Source organism: Nannospalax galili, unplaced genomic scaffold, assembly GCF_000622305.1.
Source record: "Nannospalax galili isolate Female #2095 unplaced genomic scaffold, S.galili_v1.0 scaffold44, whole genome shotgun sequence".
NCBI lineage: Eukaryota > Metazoa > Chordata > Mammalia > Rodentia > Spalacidae > Nannospalax > Nannospalax galili.
Window position 1 is genome coordinate 1,714,685 of NW_008355789.1, and position 14,747 is coordinate 1,729,431.

General features: G+C 40.4%; 1 protein-coding gene across 2 annotated transcripts in view; it reads left to right on the top strand.

The window, feature by feature from the left end:
- Positions 1–14,741, top strand: part of Wee1 (WEE1 G2 checkpoint kinase) — a 27,536-nt gene extending 12,795 nt beyond the window's left edge. Inside the window, exons 6-11 of one of the 2 annotated variants that reach the window (XM_008853454.2) lie at positions 3,900–4,046; positions 6,374–6,469; positions 7,482–7,567; positions 8,513–8,683; positions 8,776–8,921; positions 13,571–14,741. In XM_008853454.2, coding sequence (XP_008851676.1) covers positions 3,900–4,046; positions 6,374–6,469; positions 7,482–7,567; positions 8,513–8,683; positions 8,776–8,921; positions 13,571–13,724 — 800 coding nt within the window. In that variant the 3' untranslated portion in view covers positions 13,725–14,741. The remainder of the gene's footprint in view (positions 1–3,899; positions 4,047–6,373; positions 6,470–7,481; positions 7,568–8,512; positions 8,684–8,775; positions 8,922–13,570) is intronic. The other variant, XM_017803310.2, reaches the window with a different exon arrangement.
- The last annotated feature ends 6 nt before the right edge of the window (positions 14,742–14,747 follow it).

Here is a 14,747-nt window from a genome sequence, read left to right on the forward strand (position 1 = left end):
CCAGGCTGGCCTTGAACTCACAGAGATCTGCCTGCCTGTGCCTCCCGAGAGGAGTGCTGGGATTAAAGGCTTGCGCCACCATGCCCGGCAAGAATAGTTTTTAAGATAATGAATTTATGCTGTTACTTGTATTAAAAAATGTTAAAGGGCTAGAGAGATGACTTGGCAAGAGCACTGGCTGCTCTTGCAAAAGACTTGGGTTCAGTTCCTGGCACTCACATGGTGGCTAACAACTGTCTGTAACTCCAGTTCCAGGGGACATAATGCCCTCTTCTGACCTCTGAGGGCATTGCATGACATGGGTGTGCTTACATACATGCAGGCAAAACATTCATACACATAAAATAAAAATAAATTTAAAAAAATTTAACTGCTAAAAAATTGAGGTAGGGACAGAAATGAGGCAAAATTATGGCACATTTGTTAGCCATTGATGGCAAACTAGGATCATTCTGGGATAAAGGCCTCAGAGTTGCTTTTGGTACACAGTAGTCGTGCTAGCACATTCAGTCCAGCCTCTGGGCTGTGCCACAGATGGTCCCTTCTTCCCATCTTTGCTCTTCTTAGGCTTTCATGGGACAAAAAATTCAAGAGGTCTCGAATAACTTAGACTAGTGATTGGGTTATTCTGTTCCAGTATACTTGAAGAATGTCATCACCAGTGGTCAAACAGTGTACATGGACAGACACATCAGATCTTAGCCTTTGAGTCTTTCTTCCATAAATAGTGTGGTCTTTTCCTTTTCTCAAAACTTTGGTCTGCAGTTTCTCTTCCCTTGCTCCTTGCTCAGGGAGCTCTGCTGGTATAGGGTAGGAAATGTGTTTTTTCCTAGGAACAAGGATGGGCTGCTTCTGCCTAGAGGCCTGGCCTGGATTTGATTCTCTCCCACTCTCTTTTTTCCTGGCTTTTGGGCTCTCATCTCTGTTTGAAATTTGCCCTCGCTTTATCTCCATCCAGGCCAAAGTAGAGAAAAAAACAGAGGCAGCTACAACGGGAAAGCCTGAACCTAATGCAACCACTAAAACAGCGGGCTCCATTGCAAGTACACAGAAACCACCTGCCGGGAAAGTGAGTTTTATTTAGACTTAACCTCTGGGAGATCAAGTGGTACCATTCTCTCCTAGACTGAGTCATTTTCCCTTCTAGTCTACTCTGTTCCCCCTGCTCCTTCCTCTGATTGATGACTCAGCTGTCAGTTTTTATATCAGCCCTGAAAACTAACCGAGTTTTGAGCTCATTACCCCACTAGGAACTATGTACTTGGCTAGAAAAAAAAAGAAAAAAAGGAACTTTAAAACTGCCCTTCCTTGACATTTGAAACTCAACCTGATATGCATACAAATCTATCACACATAGATTTTTCCTTATGAGACATGACAGTGTCAGTCTATCATTGGAGGGAGGCATGGTGGCAGGAGTACAAGATTCGTACTTACCTATGTAGTAGCTAACAGCCATCCTTAACTCCAGTTCCAGGGGATCTGACCCTCTTCTGACCTCTGAGGGCATTGCATGACATGGGTGTGCTTACATACATGCAGGCAAAACATACACATAAAATAAAAATAAATCTCTCTCAAATTGCTTATTGTCCCCCTGAAATTGCTCGTTGAAAAGAACACTTGGACCCCCTCCCTTTCTTAGGAGATCCCCACCCCCTCCCAACAAATCTACATTTGCTGTGCCTCCAAATCTACATTTGCTGTGCCTCCAAAGCCTGAGAAACTGATAGCATTGATTTACTCTGTGGAAATGAACTTGAGTTGCTGAGGAAGTTTAACAGGTTGAAAGAAATTTTCTCTCAACCTAGCTCTGATGATTGAACCTAGGACCTCAGCAAGACTCTTTTTTATTTTGAGACAGAGTCTTACTGAGTTGTTCAGGCTGGCCTCGGACTTGCTCTGTAGCCTAGGCAGACCTCAAATTGTGGTCCTCCTGCCTTAGCTTCCCAAATAGCTGGAATTATGTAACTGCATCACCAGGCCTAGCTTTTAAATTTTCTCTTTTTTTAAAAATCAATTATTTAGGTAACGTTAGTTATGTTCACTGCAGTGTATGAAACATCACAATATCATACTGGAAAAGCACTATCAGTACAGGGTTGGATCAGAATGGACAGGTTAAACAATAAACAATAAGCCGTTTTGCCATTTTGTATTCTACATTCCCCATCTTTTAATTACCCACCCCTCCAGAAGCCCAGTAAAGGGACAAGTAGCGTTTAAAACCACATGCAAAGCCCTTTAACTTGTAAGACTAAAACTGAAGAATAAATAAAATATATCATGGCAATAATTCCTTTTAGACCAAAAACCAGGTGCAAAATAAGTCAAGTTGATCAGGAAAGCTGTCTGTTTTCAAATGTGGCTCCTCAGAAACAGCTTCAGGAAAAATGATACAGAAAAATATCATGAATTCCATTTCATACAGTACCAGATGACAACTTATTTAACTCTACACAAGGGCAATTACAACTACTGGAACACAATTAAAACATAGGAAAATGTTTACAAAGCATCCACAACATGTAAACCATGTACAAATGGATATATTCATTACTCTTGTTACTCTTCCTACTCCAGTAACAACTTTTCTTTTTTTTTTTTTTTTTTTTTTTTTTTTTTTTTTGTTTTTGAGACAAGGTCTTGTAGCCCCAGCTGTCCTGGAACTCACTATGTAGACTGTAGACCAGGCTGGCCTTGAACTCAAAAAGATCCGCCTGCCTCTGCCTCTGCCTCTGCCTCCCAAGTGCTGGGATTAAAGGTGTTGCGCCACCATGCCCCGTGTAACTTCTTTTCAATAAATATTTTGCTCTTCATGTTCAGCATTGAGTTTAATACATGCAAATCTCAAAATAATCCAAGAACTGTAAAAATAGAATTAAATTAAATAATTTTCAAATACCTTATGTGACAGCCACTCTCTACCTTGCCTAGTGTTACAAAATGAAAGGTTACTGAACCCATGAAAAATCTCTGTAATTTTTCTTAGACCTAAAATAAATGATTTTAAATGTATTTATAGTATCTCAATGTGAGTCTGAGCTTTTAAAACAACATAAACAGCTAAGAATAATGCCCAATTACATAAAACTTATATCTTAAAAGCAGAAAAATTAAAACTATAGACACCTACATTTAAAGCCAAAGAAAAGAATTTACATTCTAACGGCAAATCTCATCATTTAAAAGAATTTGAAGCCGTGATATGACAAAGCAAAATTATAAATAGCCATAAATTAATTCATTTGGTTTCAAAAGATTTTCTAGTAAGAGTTGAAGGATGTGGAGGCTGGAGAGATAGCTCAGCAGTTAAGAACACTGGTTGTTCTTGCAGAAGACCCGGGTTTGAATCCCAGCAGCCACATGACAGCTAACAACTGTCCGTAACTCCAGTTCCAGGGGATCCAACAGCCTCTTCTGTCCTCCATGAGCATTGCATGGCACGGGTACACTTACCTACATGCAGGCAATACACATGTACACATAAAATGAAAATAAAGAAAAGTTGGAGGATGTAGTAGACACATGCACAAAATTTGTAAGGGTTTACAGTATTACTGCCAAGCACTGATCTTGAACTAAGACAGCATTACAAATTTGGACATTATTGGAGCACCCAGTTTGGTAATACAGGTAGGATTGAAGAAAAAAATTAAATAATAATAAATAGATATCCTGTAGTAAGTTGCTTAAATGAAATTTCAAGCCATGGAACTACAAAAGGTTTTCAACCTAAATTTTATTTTCTATCTATGAGTATTTTATGTACTAAAAGAATAAAAATTGATACCCCAAGTAAAAAGTGTCTCTTGGTGGAGACTGTGATTGTTCAGTGTAGAGAAACAGAAAAATAAGACTTCGAAGAATAAAATGTTAATTTTTGCTGTTTGGGCTAGGTGGAAGTTTAGCAGATGCTATAAGTGAAAACTACAGAATCATGAGTTACTTTACAGAAGTGGAGCTGAAGGATCTCCTTTTGCAAGTTGGCCGAGGCTTGAGATACATTCATTCAATGTCTTTGGTTCACATGGATATAAAACCTAGTAAGTATTACAAGTCAGTCCTTTATCTGTGTTCTCTGGGCTGGGCTTAGAGTATAAATTGCTTAATTGTAACAATATAAAAATTGCTTTTTTCCTACTGTTTTAAAAGGTCTTTGATCATTTACTAATAATATTTCTGGTTTCCGTTTCTTTCTTTGTAACCCCAAATTTGTGAGATAATCATTAAAAGGAAATTTTTTATTTGCTCCATTTTATATAGGAACTATGTGGTTTAAAAGTGGGCCTCTGATGGGAAGATTGAGAACCGTGTTTAAGGCCTCATACTTTAGATAGACATAAAAAAATTCCCCCAATTGGTCTTAGTTTTGACAGTTGATCTGGTTATATTTATTTTTATTTTTCAGATTTTACCTTTCCCCTAATTTTTAAAAATAATAGACATCGTATAAAATACCATTCTGGATTTGACTGGCTGCTTCCTTGTATTTCTAGCTTCTTTTCCTATACTTACTATAAATTGGAAGTTATAAGTAAGGGTTAATCATGTGTGTTGTGAGTTGTGAGTTTATGTGCACCACATTTGTGCAGGAGCCCTTGAAGCTTACAAGAGCCATTAGATCCCCTGGAACTGGTGTGAACCGCCATGTGGGTGCTGGGAACTGAACCTGGGTCTTCTGCAAGAGCAGTAGCACTTTTAACTACTCAGCCATATCTCCAGCCTTATCAAGGTGCTTTTAAATTGAATTTTACAGGTTAAAGTTTTTTTTAAGGAAACGTGGATTTAAGGGAATATAAATCATTTTACACAACTTAATTCTGAGTTACAAAAATTTTTTCTACCTCACTAGAGTTTGTTTCAAAAGGAAAAAAATGTTTAGACTAATGTCATGGCCCTAGTTCCATTGTTGTAACGAAACATTTGCCCTAGTTAATTCTATTGTGATGAAACACTGACTGAAAAACAAGTTGGTGAGGAAAAAATTTCATCTTACTCTTCCAAGTGACAGTCCATCACTTAGGGAAGTCTGGACAGGAGCTGAAGCAGAGACCATGAGGGGAACACTGCTTACTGGCTTGCTTCTCCTGGCTTGCTCAGCTTCCCCCCCCCCCCCCCCCAAGGAGCTGAGGACCAAATCCAGGGCCTTGTGCTTGCTAAATCCCCAATCCCTTCAGCTACTTTTCTTATACTGCCCAGGTATGACACTGCCCACAGTAACTGGACTTCCCCCCACCCCAATCAATTAAAAATTAAGAAAATGCTTCAGACATGGCCACAGGCCAATCCAATGAATGAAATATCTCAGTAGTTGAGTTGAGGTTCCCTCTTCCAAGGTGGTTGTACTTGTGTCAAACTGAAAAACTAATCATAGATAAATAGAGTAATAAATCCTTGTATTCCAAGGTCCAAAGGTTGAAATACTAAGAGATATAAAGTTTAGTTTTTCCTATAGTACTGAGGATTGAAACTATTCAAATTTACAGATATCACCATAAAATAAGTTGTCTTATAAAGTGAAACTGGAGATGAATTTAGTAATTATGACATAAAAATCCATTATTACATGAAGTTATTAAAATGAAATCTGCCAGGCTTGGAGATGGTTCAGTGGGTAAAGTACATGCTGTGAAATCATAAGGACCAGAGTTTAGATCCCTGGCGTCTAGGTAAAAGATGGATGAATGCAGCAGCATGCATCTATAACCCCAGCTCTGGGGTCAGGGGGCAGGGGGACATGACAGGTTAATCCTGAGTACTAGCTGGCTAGCAGAATCGGCAAGTTCCGGGTTCAGTGAGAGACCGTGTCTCATAAAGTAAGGTGGAAACGATAGAGGAAGACACCCAGTATTAACCTCTGTCCTGTGTTCTGAAAGCACGTGTGTGTGCATGCACACAAATATAAACCTGCCACTGAAAATTATGAGGACTCGTATTTGAAGAAAAAGTGTAGGAACTGAGGAACCATGAAACAGTGTTGGGAGGTTGGCACTGCATGCTGATTACTTGCTCTGTGAGAGCAAATCAGCCTTGTCTACATAGCAAGTTTCAGGCCAGCCAGGTTTATAGAGAGACCCTGTCTCAAAAAAGAAAACAAAATAAAATGTGTATGTATATTCCCTTGTCTGAAACTGTTATTCTCACTGGAATTGAGATAGAATGTGAGAATCTGCATTTTTAAGGCTTTCTGGATGATTTTTTAGATCTTGGGGGAATCAGTTCTCTCCTTTTACAATATGGGTTCTGGGGACTGAACTTGTATCATTAGGTTTGTCAGAAAGTACCTTTACCCGCTGAGCCATCTCATCAGCCTTTTAGATGATTTTTATATTTGACTTTGTTTATAAAATATACTTATAATGTTTAACAGGTAATATTTTCATATCACGAACCTCAATTCCTAATGCTGCCTCTGAAGAAGGAGATGAAGATGACTGGATATCCAACAAAGTTATGTTCAAAATAGGTGAGAAAGATAAGTAATATGTTAACATTAGGAGAGGGTGTGTGGGGGGGGGCGGGGTAGAGTGGAGTGCATGTGGTACTGCCACAGTGCGCATGGTGAAGGTCAGAGAACAGCCTTGGATGTTGGTCCTTGCCTTCCACATTGTTGGAAATAGGGTCTCTTGTTCACTGCTGTGTACTCCAGGCTTCTGAGATTCTCCTGTCTCTACCTCCCATCTCAAGGTATCAGTGTTGGGATTTCAGACATGAACTGCTGGGTCTGACATTTACCTGGGTTCTGGGAATCTGAACTCTGGTCCTCATGCTTGTATGGCAAGCACTTTATCCACTGAACCATCTCCTCAGTCCTCTAATGTTTCTGTGTGTGTGTCTGTATGCCACATGTGTGCAGGTGCCCTTGGAATTCAGAAGAGCATATCAGATCCCTGGAGCTGGAGTTAAAGGCAGTTGTGAGCTATCCAGCATTGGTGCTGGGAACCAAACTTGGATCGAAGAGCAAAAAGCTCTTCTGACCTCTGAGCTATCTCTCCAGCCTCTCTTTATTCCTTTTTGAGACAGTCTCCTACTAACACAGGATAGCCTGGGACTCAATTTTATAATCCAGTCTGGCCTCATACTGGAGTAGTCCTCCTGCCTTAGCCTCCCAAGTGCTGGGATTACAGGCATGAGCCACTATAACCACATTGACTTTTCTTTTTTTTCAAGACAGGGTCTCAGCTGGGCATGGTGGCGCATGCGTTTAATCCCAGTACTCAGGAATCAGAGGCAGGCAGGTCCTGTCTTGAGAAGAGCCAAAAAAAAAAAAAAAATAGGGTCTCACAGCTTGGCTTTGAACTGGCTATGTGGCTAAGGTAGTTGAGGATGTCCTTTAACTTCTGATCTTCCGGACTCTAACCCCGAGGGCTGGGATTATAGGCCTGTCACTGTGTCTGGTTTATATGGTGATGGCTCTCAACCCAGGGCTTTGTGCATGCCTACCAACTGAGTCACTGTTCTTTTTCCAATACTTTCAGGTGATCTTGGGCATGTAACAAGGATCTCTAGCCCACAAGTTGAAGAAGGTGATAGTCGCTTTCTAGCAAATGAAGTTTTACAAGAGGTAATTTTTCTCCTTTGATTATATTATTTGCTTTGTACTAATCATTTGATAGAATTTTGAATTCAAATATGTTGAAAAATGAATGACTATTAGAATGGAAATAGAAGTCCAAACTGTCACCCAGGGGCTTCAGTCTAGCAAAAGCCAGTGAAGGTGAAGGTCCATGGTGGCATGGGGAGCAGTGTTCCCACCCACAACTAGTGGAACCTCAAAGTGATTTAGCCTTCGAGATCAAGATATGTCACTATATCAATATTTAAAAGTCATTTCCCCTTGACCCATAGTTTTCCGTTTTAGGAGTTTTTCTATAGAAATATTCATATACAAATAAATTGAGAGCAATGTGAATAAGTTATATTTACTAAGAAAATGACAAGTAAGTTATGATGGACTATGTCTCATAAAGGGCAGTTATGTAGTCTCATTGCTCTTACATCCATGCACATTGTCTGCTTCATTAAATGTGTATTTGTAACGTGTCAGTGCTTTTCTGCAGAATATTGTTTGCATTTGACTCCCTAGGGGATGAGAGTGCTACTTCTGAACAGTTAATTGGGCTACTGATTAAAAAGCTTTTATTTTTAGTTATGTATTTAAATCCCTCCAGTACATTATTTGTGATTTTAAAAAATAACAAATGTGCCGGGTATGGTGACATATGCCTTTAATCCCAGCACTCAGAAGGCAGAGGCAGGTGGATCTCTGTGAGTTCAAGGCCAGCCTGCTCTACATAGTGAGTTCCAGGACAGCTGGGGCTACAGGGAGACCTTGTCTCAAAAAGACCAAAAAATAATAATAATAACAACAAATTCTCCTAAATTTAGCAGTTTTCTGAATATATCCTTAAATGTGGCATTGAGTGTTTTTAATATGATTTCTTAAATCATGATATGTAATCTTTTATTTTGACTATTGCCTTCAAATTCTTTCTCTTAAATTTAACAGAATTATAGCCATCTACCGAAAGCAGATATTTTCGCTCTTGCCCTCACAGTGGTATGTGCTGCAGGCGCCGATCCTCTTCCTAGAAACGGAGACCAGTGGCATGAAATCAGGCAGGGTCGGTTACCTCGGATTCCACAAGTGCTTTCCCAGGAGTTTACAGAGCTGCTGAAAGTGAGCATTTTATGTGTGAGGCACTTTTTTATTGACACTCCAAATTTTTATTCAGTTGTATGTCTTCATGGAAACTTTGCCTTGCTTCTCAGCTTATGATTCATCCTGATCCAGAGAGGAGGCCTTCAGCAATGGCGCTGGTGAAGCATTCCGTGTTGCTGTCTGCATCCAGAAAGAGCGCAGAGCAGCTTCGGATAGAACTCAATGCTGAAAAGTTCAAAAACTCACTTTTGCAGAAGTAAGGAGTTTTTGTTTTGTTTTTACTGTCTTTCTCATGAAGTCTTAGTTTCTGAGAGATCATTTAGACTTTTTTCTTTTTCTTTTTTTTTTTTAGAATTTTTTTTTTTTCCATTTTAGCTGTGATGTTACGCCTGCACATATGTAAGTGCACCCATGTCGTGCAGTGTCCACAGAGGACCAAAGAGGGAGTCAGATCCCCTGGAACTGTAGTTATAGACAGTTGTCAGCTGCCATGTGGATGCTGGGACTCTAACCTGGGTCTTCTGCAAGAGAACCAGTGCTCTTAACCACTGAGCCATCTTTTCAGCCCCTTTTAGACTTTTTTCACAAAAGAATTTAGCAGTTTAATACATTGGTTTTTTTGGTGTGGGGTTTTTGTTTGTTTGGGGTTTTTTTGGTCTTTTTTGAGACAGGGTCTCCCTGTAGCCCCAGCTGACTTGGAACTTACTGTGTAGACCAGGCTGGCCTTGAACTCTCAGAGACCCACCAGCCTCTGCTTCCTGAGTGCTGGAATTCAAGGCGTGCACTACCACTCCTGGCTACATTGTTATAAAATGAAAATTTGGGACTTCTGCCTTAAATTCGTTTTTGAACTGTTAAATTTGTGCTGTCACTAAACATATATTATGTACTTTAAGAATATTAAGAGGGCCTGGGTGTGAGATTGAGGCCAGCCTGATGTACAGAGTTCCAGGTTAGCTGGGGCTACAAGGAGACCCTGTCTCCACCAAACCTCTCAGCCCCCCTCCCCCAACAAAGTAAAAGGGTTGAGGGCTACCTCAGTGGTAGTGTTTTGCCTAACCAGGACAAGGCCCTGGATTCATCCCCAGCAGGAAGCAACAGGGTGGGACATAAGGGAAAAAAGTAAAGAGAAGGCTCTGTGGTGGAGTACTTTCCTAGCATATGTGATGCCTTAGGTTCAAAATCTTTAGTGCCACACACACAATAAAAGACCATTCTCAAGACTCCCTAGGGTCTAGTAAAAGCTAAATGAGCATTTCCCCAGAGTCTCACCAAAATTAGTGTTTTCTTTATAGCATTTTCTTCTGCCTATTTTATTTATAAAAGGGTAAAATTAAAGTTAGTTATGTTGGTAAATGATTCACTTTTTTAAAAAATTTTATTGTTTTTATTTTATGTGTATGCATGTATTGCCTGCATGTAGGTAAGTGCACCCATGTTGTGCAGTGCCTGTGGAGGTCAGAAGAGGTTGTCTGATACCCTGGGACCGGAGTTATGGACAGTTGTTAGCTGTGTGTGGGTGCTGGGATTCGAACCTGGGTCTTCTGCAAGAATGACCAGTGTTCTTAACAGCTGAGCCATCTCTCTAGCCCCATGATTCTTTTTTAAAAAAAACTTAATTTTTTATTTTTTATTATTGGGGGGGATATGCCATGTTGCATGTGTGGAGGTCAGAGGACAACTTTGAGGAGTCAGTTCTCTCCCTTCACCTCTATCTAAGCTTCTTCATCTAACTCAGTTTCTTAGGCTTGCATGGCAAGCACCTTGTCCTCTAAACCATCTCACCTGCCTGATAAATGATCTTATGTTTGACTCTGAGGGACTTGGCAGGTTCAGAAAGCTGGTTGCCAAGATAAAGTTGATCAGAAAAAACAAAAACAAATCTTACCGAGTATTAGTAATCGTGGGTTATACTTACTTATGTATTTATTAATTGTGTGTGCGTTGTATGCATGTGTGTGCACATCCATTCATGGGTATCAGAAACCAAAGGTTGGTGTGGGTGTCTTCCTCCATTTCTCTCCACATTAACCACCCTTCCACCCCCCACCCCCAATTTTTGAGATAGGCTTGCTCACTGAACCTAGATCTTGCTGATTCAGGTAGACTGGCTGGCTGTGAAGCCCCCGGGATCCTCTTCTCCTCACCTCCTAGCACTTGGATTACAGACATGTGCTACCATGCCCAGCATTTTTTTTTTGGTCTTTTTGAGACAGGGTCTCCCTGTAGCCCCAGCTATCCTGGATTCACTATGGAGACCAGGCTGGCCTTGAACTCACAGAGATCCACCTGTCTCTGCTGGGATTAAAGGCCTGTGCCACCACGCCCGGCCATGCCCAGCTTTTTATGTTAGTACAGCAAGCACTTTTTGCCCATTGAGCCATCTCCCCAGCCCTAATTTACTTACTGAGGTTTTCTTTTGTTTGTTTTATGTGTCTGAGTGTTTGCCTGTATGTATTTATGTTTGTGTGACTGGTACAGGCACTGGATCTCTTGGAACTGGACTTATAGGCAGTTGTGAGCTGCCATGTGGGTGCTAGGAGCTGAACCTGTGTCCTCTGCAAGAACAGCCAGTGTTGTTAACCACTGAGCCATCTTTCCTGCCCCTAGTTCTGTTTTGTTTTTAATTAATTTATTTATTTTTGTAATTTTATTTTTATTTTACACGTATGAGTGTATTGCCTGCATGTATGTGAGTGCATCCATGTGGTGCAATGCTGTGGAGGTCAGAAGAGGGCGGATTCCCCTGGAACTGGACTTAAGGACAGTTCTTTGCCATCATGTGGATGCTGGGAATTGAACCCAGGTCCTCTGCAAGAGCAGTCAGTGCTCTTAACCACTGAACCATCTCTGTAGACCCTATTTTTGGGGTTTTTTTTTTTGAGACAGAGTCTTACTACGTAGCCCTGGCTGGCCTGGAATTCACTATATGAACCAGGGTGGCCTCAAACTTAAAGAGAACCTCCTGCCTCTGCCTCTTGAGTGTTGAGATTAAAGACGTGCAGCAACATGCTTAGCAAATATGTATGTTTATTGGTAGTATTAGGAAACGGACCTAGGGCCTCATACATGGGAAGCAAGTGTTCTACCATTGAGTTACAGCTTCAGCCCTTGCTATTTTTAAAAAAAATACTTGTGTGTGTGTACAGTGGGGGTTCGTGGTGTGGTACACGTGCTATACTGCATATATGGAATATATGGAGATCAAAAGCCTCTCCTTCCACCATGTAGATTCTAGGGATCAAACTCTGGTCCTCAGGCTTGGTGCCAGGTACCCTTAACCAATTAGCAATCTCACCAGCCCCAGATGTAGCACACCCATAGCATGCCCTCTTCCACCACCGCCGCCAAATGCTTTGCCACTGAACTATACCCACAGCTTTTTTGGTTTTTGAGACAGGATCTGGTAATCTTGTATGGTAACAGGCTGGTCTTGAGCTCATAATCCCCTTGCCTTCACACATCCTGCTGTACCCCCATCCCATCCTCAGTGTTAGGATTATACGCATGTGTCACCATGCTCAACATCTTTCTTTTTTCTTTAAAAATATTATTTTTATTTTTACAAATGTTTTAGTTTTCTTTTTTTAATATTTTACTATTATTTTATGTGTATGAGTGTATTGCCTGCATGTGTGTAAGTGCACCCATGTTGTGCAGTGCCTGTGGAGGTCCGAATTGGGCATTGGATTCCCCTGGAACTGGAGTTAACAGACAGTTGTTATCCACCACGTGGGTGCTGGGAATCAAACCGCAGTCCTCTGCAAGAGTAGCCAGTGCCCTTAACCACTGAGCCATCTCTCCAGTCCTGTGTCTTTATTTTATATATGTGTGTTTTGTTTGCATTCATGTACACGCATCACGTTCACAACTGGTAACCGTGGAGACCAGAAGAGGCCTTGGAATTGTAGATGGTTGTGAGCAACCATGTGAATGCTAGAAATAAAACCTGGATCCTCTGCTTCAGCCCCCAACTTTTTTCCTTGTTTCTTTTTCTTTTCTTTCATTCCTTTTTTTAAATCTTTTTGAGACAGGGTCTCCCTGTAGCACAAGCTGGCCTGGACCTCACTATGTAGACCAGGCTGGCCTCAAATCTCACAGATCCAATTGCTTCTGCCTCCAGAGTGCTAGGATTAAAGGTGTGAGCTACCATGCCTGGATTAGCTAGTTTCTTTTTTGAGTCTCATGTAGCCCCAGGTGACCTTGAGGTCACCATACAGCAGAGGATGACCTTGAACATAAGCAGAGAACACATAATAAAAGTGACTTGGAGAGATGACTCAGTCATTAAGAGCACTGGCTGTTCTTGCTGAAAGCCTGGGTTCGGTTCCCAACACCCACAAAGTGGATTACAACTGTCCAAAACTCTAGTTCTAGGGGATCTAACACCCTCTTCTGGCCTCTTCAGGCATTGCACGACATGGGTGCTCTTACATACATGCAGCCAAAACACATAATGAAAAATAGATTTAAAAAAATTTTTTAAGTGGTTTGAAAAGGTTTTATGTTAAATATTAAGATTTGCTACTTAAATTATAGAAATTATACTAAATATTAAATGGTTCCTGTGTTACTATTTGCTGTCAGTCATGGCATGTACAAGTAGCAAGTAAAGTTTTCTTTTTGTCTGTGATAATTGTGATTTAAAATTGTTTGAGATCCACAGTTATTGTTAATCTTTATTGTATTAATTTTTGTATTAAAGTGAGTGGTGTTTTAATTCTAAAAACAGATCGTTTCATGAATTTTAAGTTAGTTTCATGTCCTATTTCTTGTCTCAGTTCCATCTTAGAATAATGAAAGCATGTGAATATTTCCCAGTTGGTAATTAAGTTTGTATTTAGCCTCGTAGAATTGATAGAATAGGCAAATGAAATAATCTTGCTTCCTTTTTTATTTTTGTAGAGAACTCAAGAAAGCCCAGATGGCAAAAGCTGCAGCTGAGGAGCGAGCGCTCCTCACGGATCGGATGGCCACTAGGTCCACCACCCAGAGTAATAGAACCTCTCGACTTATTGGGAAGAAAATGAACCGCTCTGTCAGCCTTACTATATACTGAACTACTCACCTCCTCACTCCCCCAATAAACTGTGACAGGAAGAAGCTAGGTTGAAATTACTCCTAGAATCTACTTTGCAATTACTTTTTCTGGTATCAGTAATTTTACTGAAATACCTTTTAGGACCTTGTGAATTACAGTTAAGAGCTGTATTTTGACTGTTGGCTGTATCAGGCTTTTGTCTACTCTTACCCTGTTTCCTGTAGGATGTCAGTCACTGTTGGATGTTACCCCAGCCTTTGCAGGGTTAACCCCTGTGGTGGTGTGCTGCTTATCATTCACTGTTGCATTGTAACAAAAGGTGTCTTTCCTTGTAGTGACCTGTAGAAAGGGACTCAAGGGCTTTATTATAGGCATACTCTCCTTTCAAAAAGGGAAACGCTAAGAGACTCAGTACTACTCAGCCTCTGATGTACCTGTGTCAATCTTGTATTTCTTTTTTCCTATTGTGAATTATACTTGTATATCCAACTGGGAGCACTTTGTAGGCATTGCATGAACCATGGGATAATAATTCTGTGGAAGTATTGCCTTGTGAATTTGCTGCTATTTTAGTTTTGTCTTGCTGTAAAATTGTAGCATTAAACAATCATTGTTGTTAATAGGCTTTCTTTGAAACAATTATGTGAAACATGGCTGCTCTTGATGAAAAGCAGCTGTTTGCCTTTTTTTCTTTGAACTTTGAAGCTAGTGCATTGAACAAATGCACCCCTCCCCCTTCCCGTTTGAATGCTGTATTAATGTAGTATAATTATTACTGGTTTTGTAATTTTTCTTTATAATGTCCTCTGACTTTTTAAAGCTGTCTCCTTCCTCCTCAAGTTTTTACTTGGTTGTATGGTTAGTCTATTTTTAAATGTCTTGCCTGGTTTCTCTTCAATACTTGTGTATATAAACTGATCTTGGAAATACTGTAAATAGCTGTGTTTGAAATGCCAGAATGACTTCTGACTATTCCAAGTTTTCCACAAAATATATTTTATCTGTGATTAGCCATTTGACTAATAGATATTCCCCACCCCC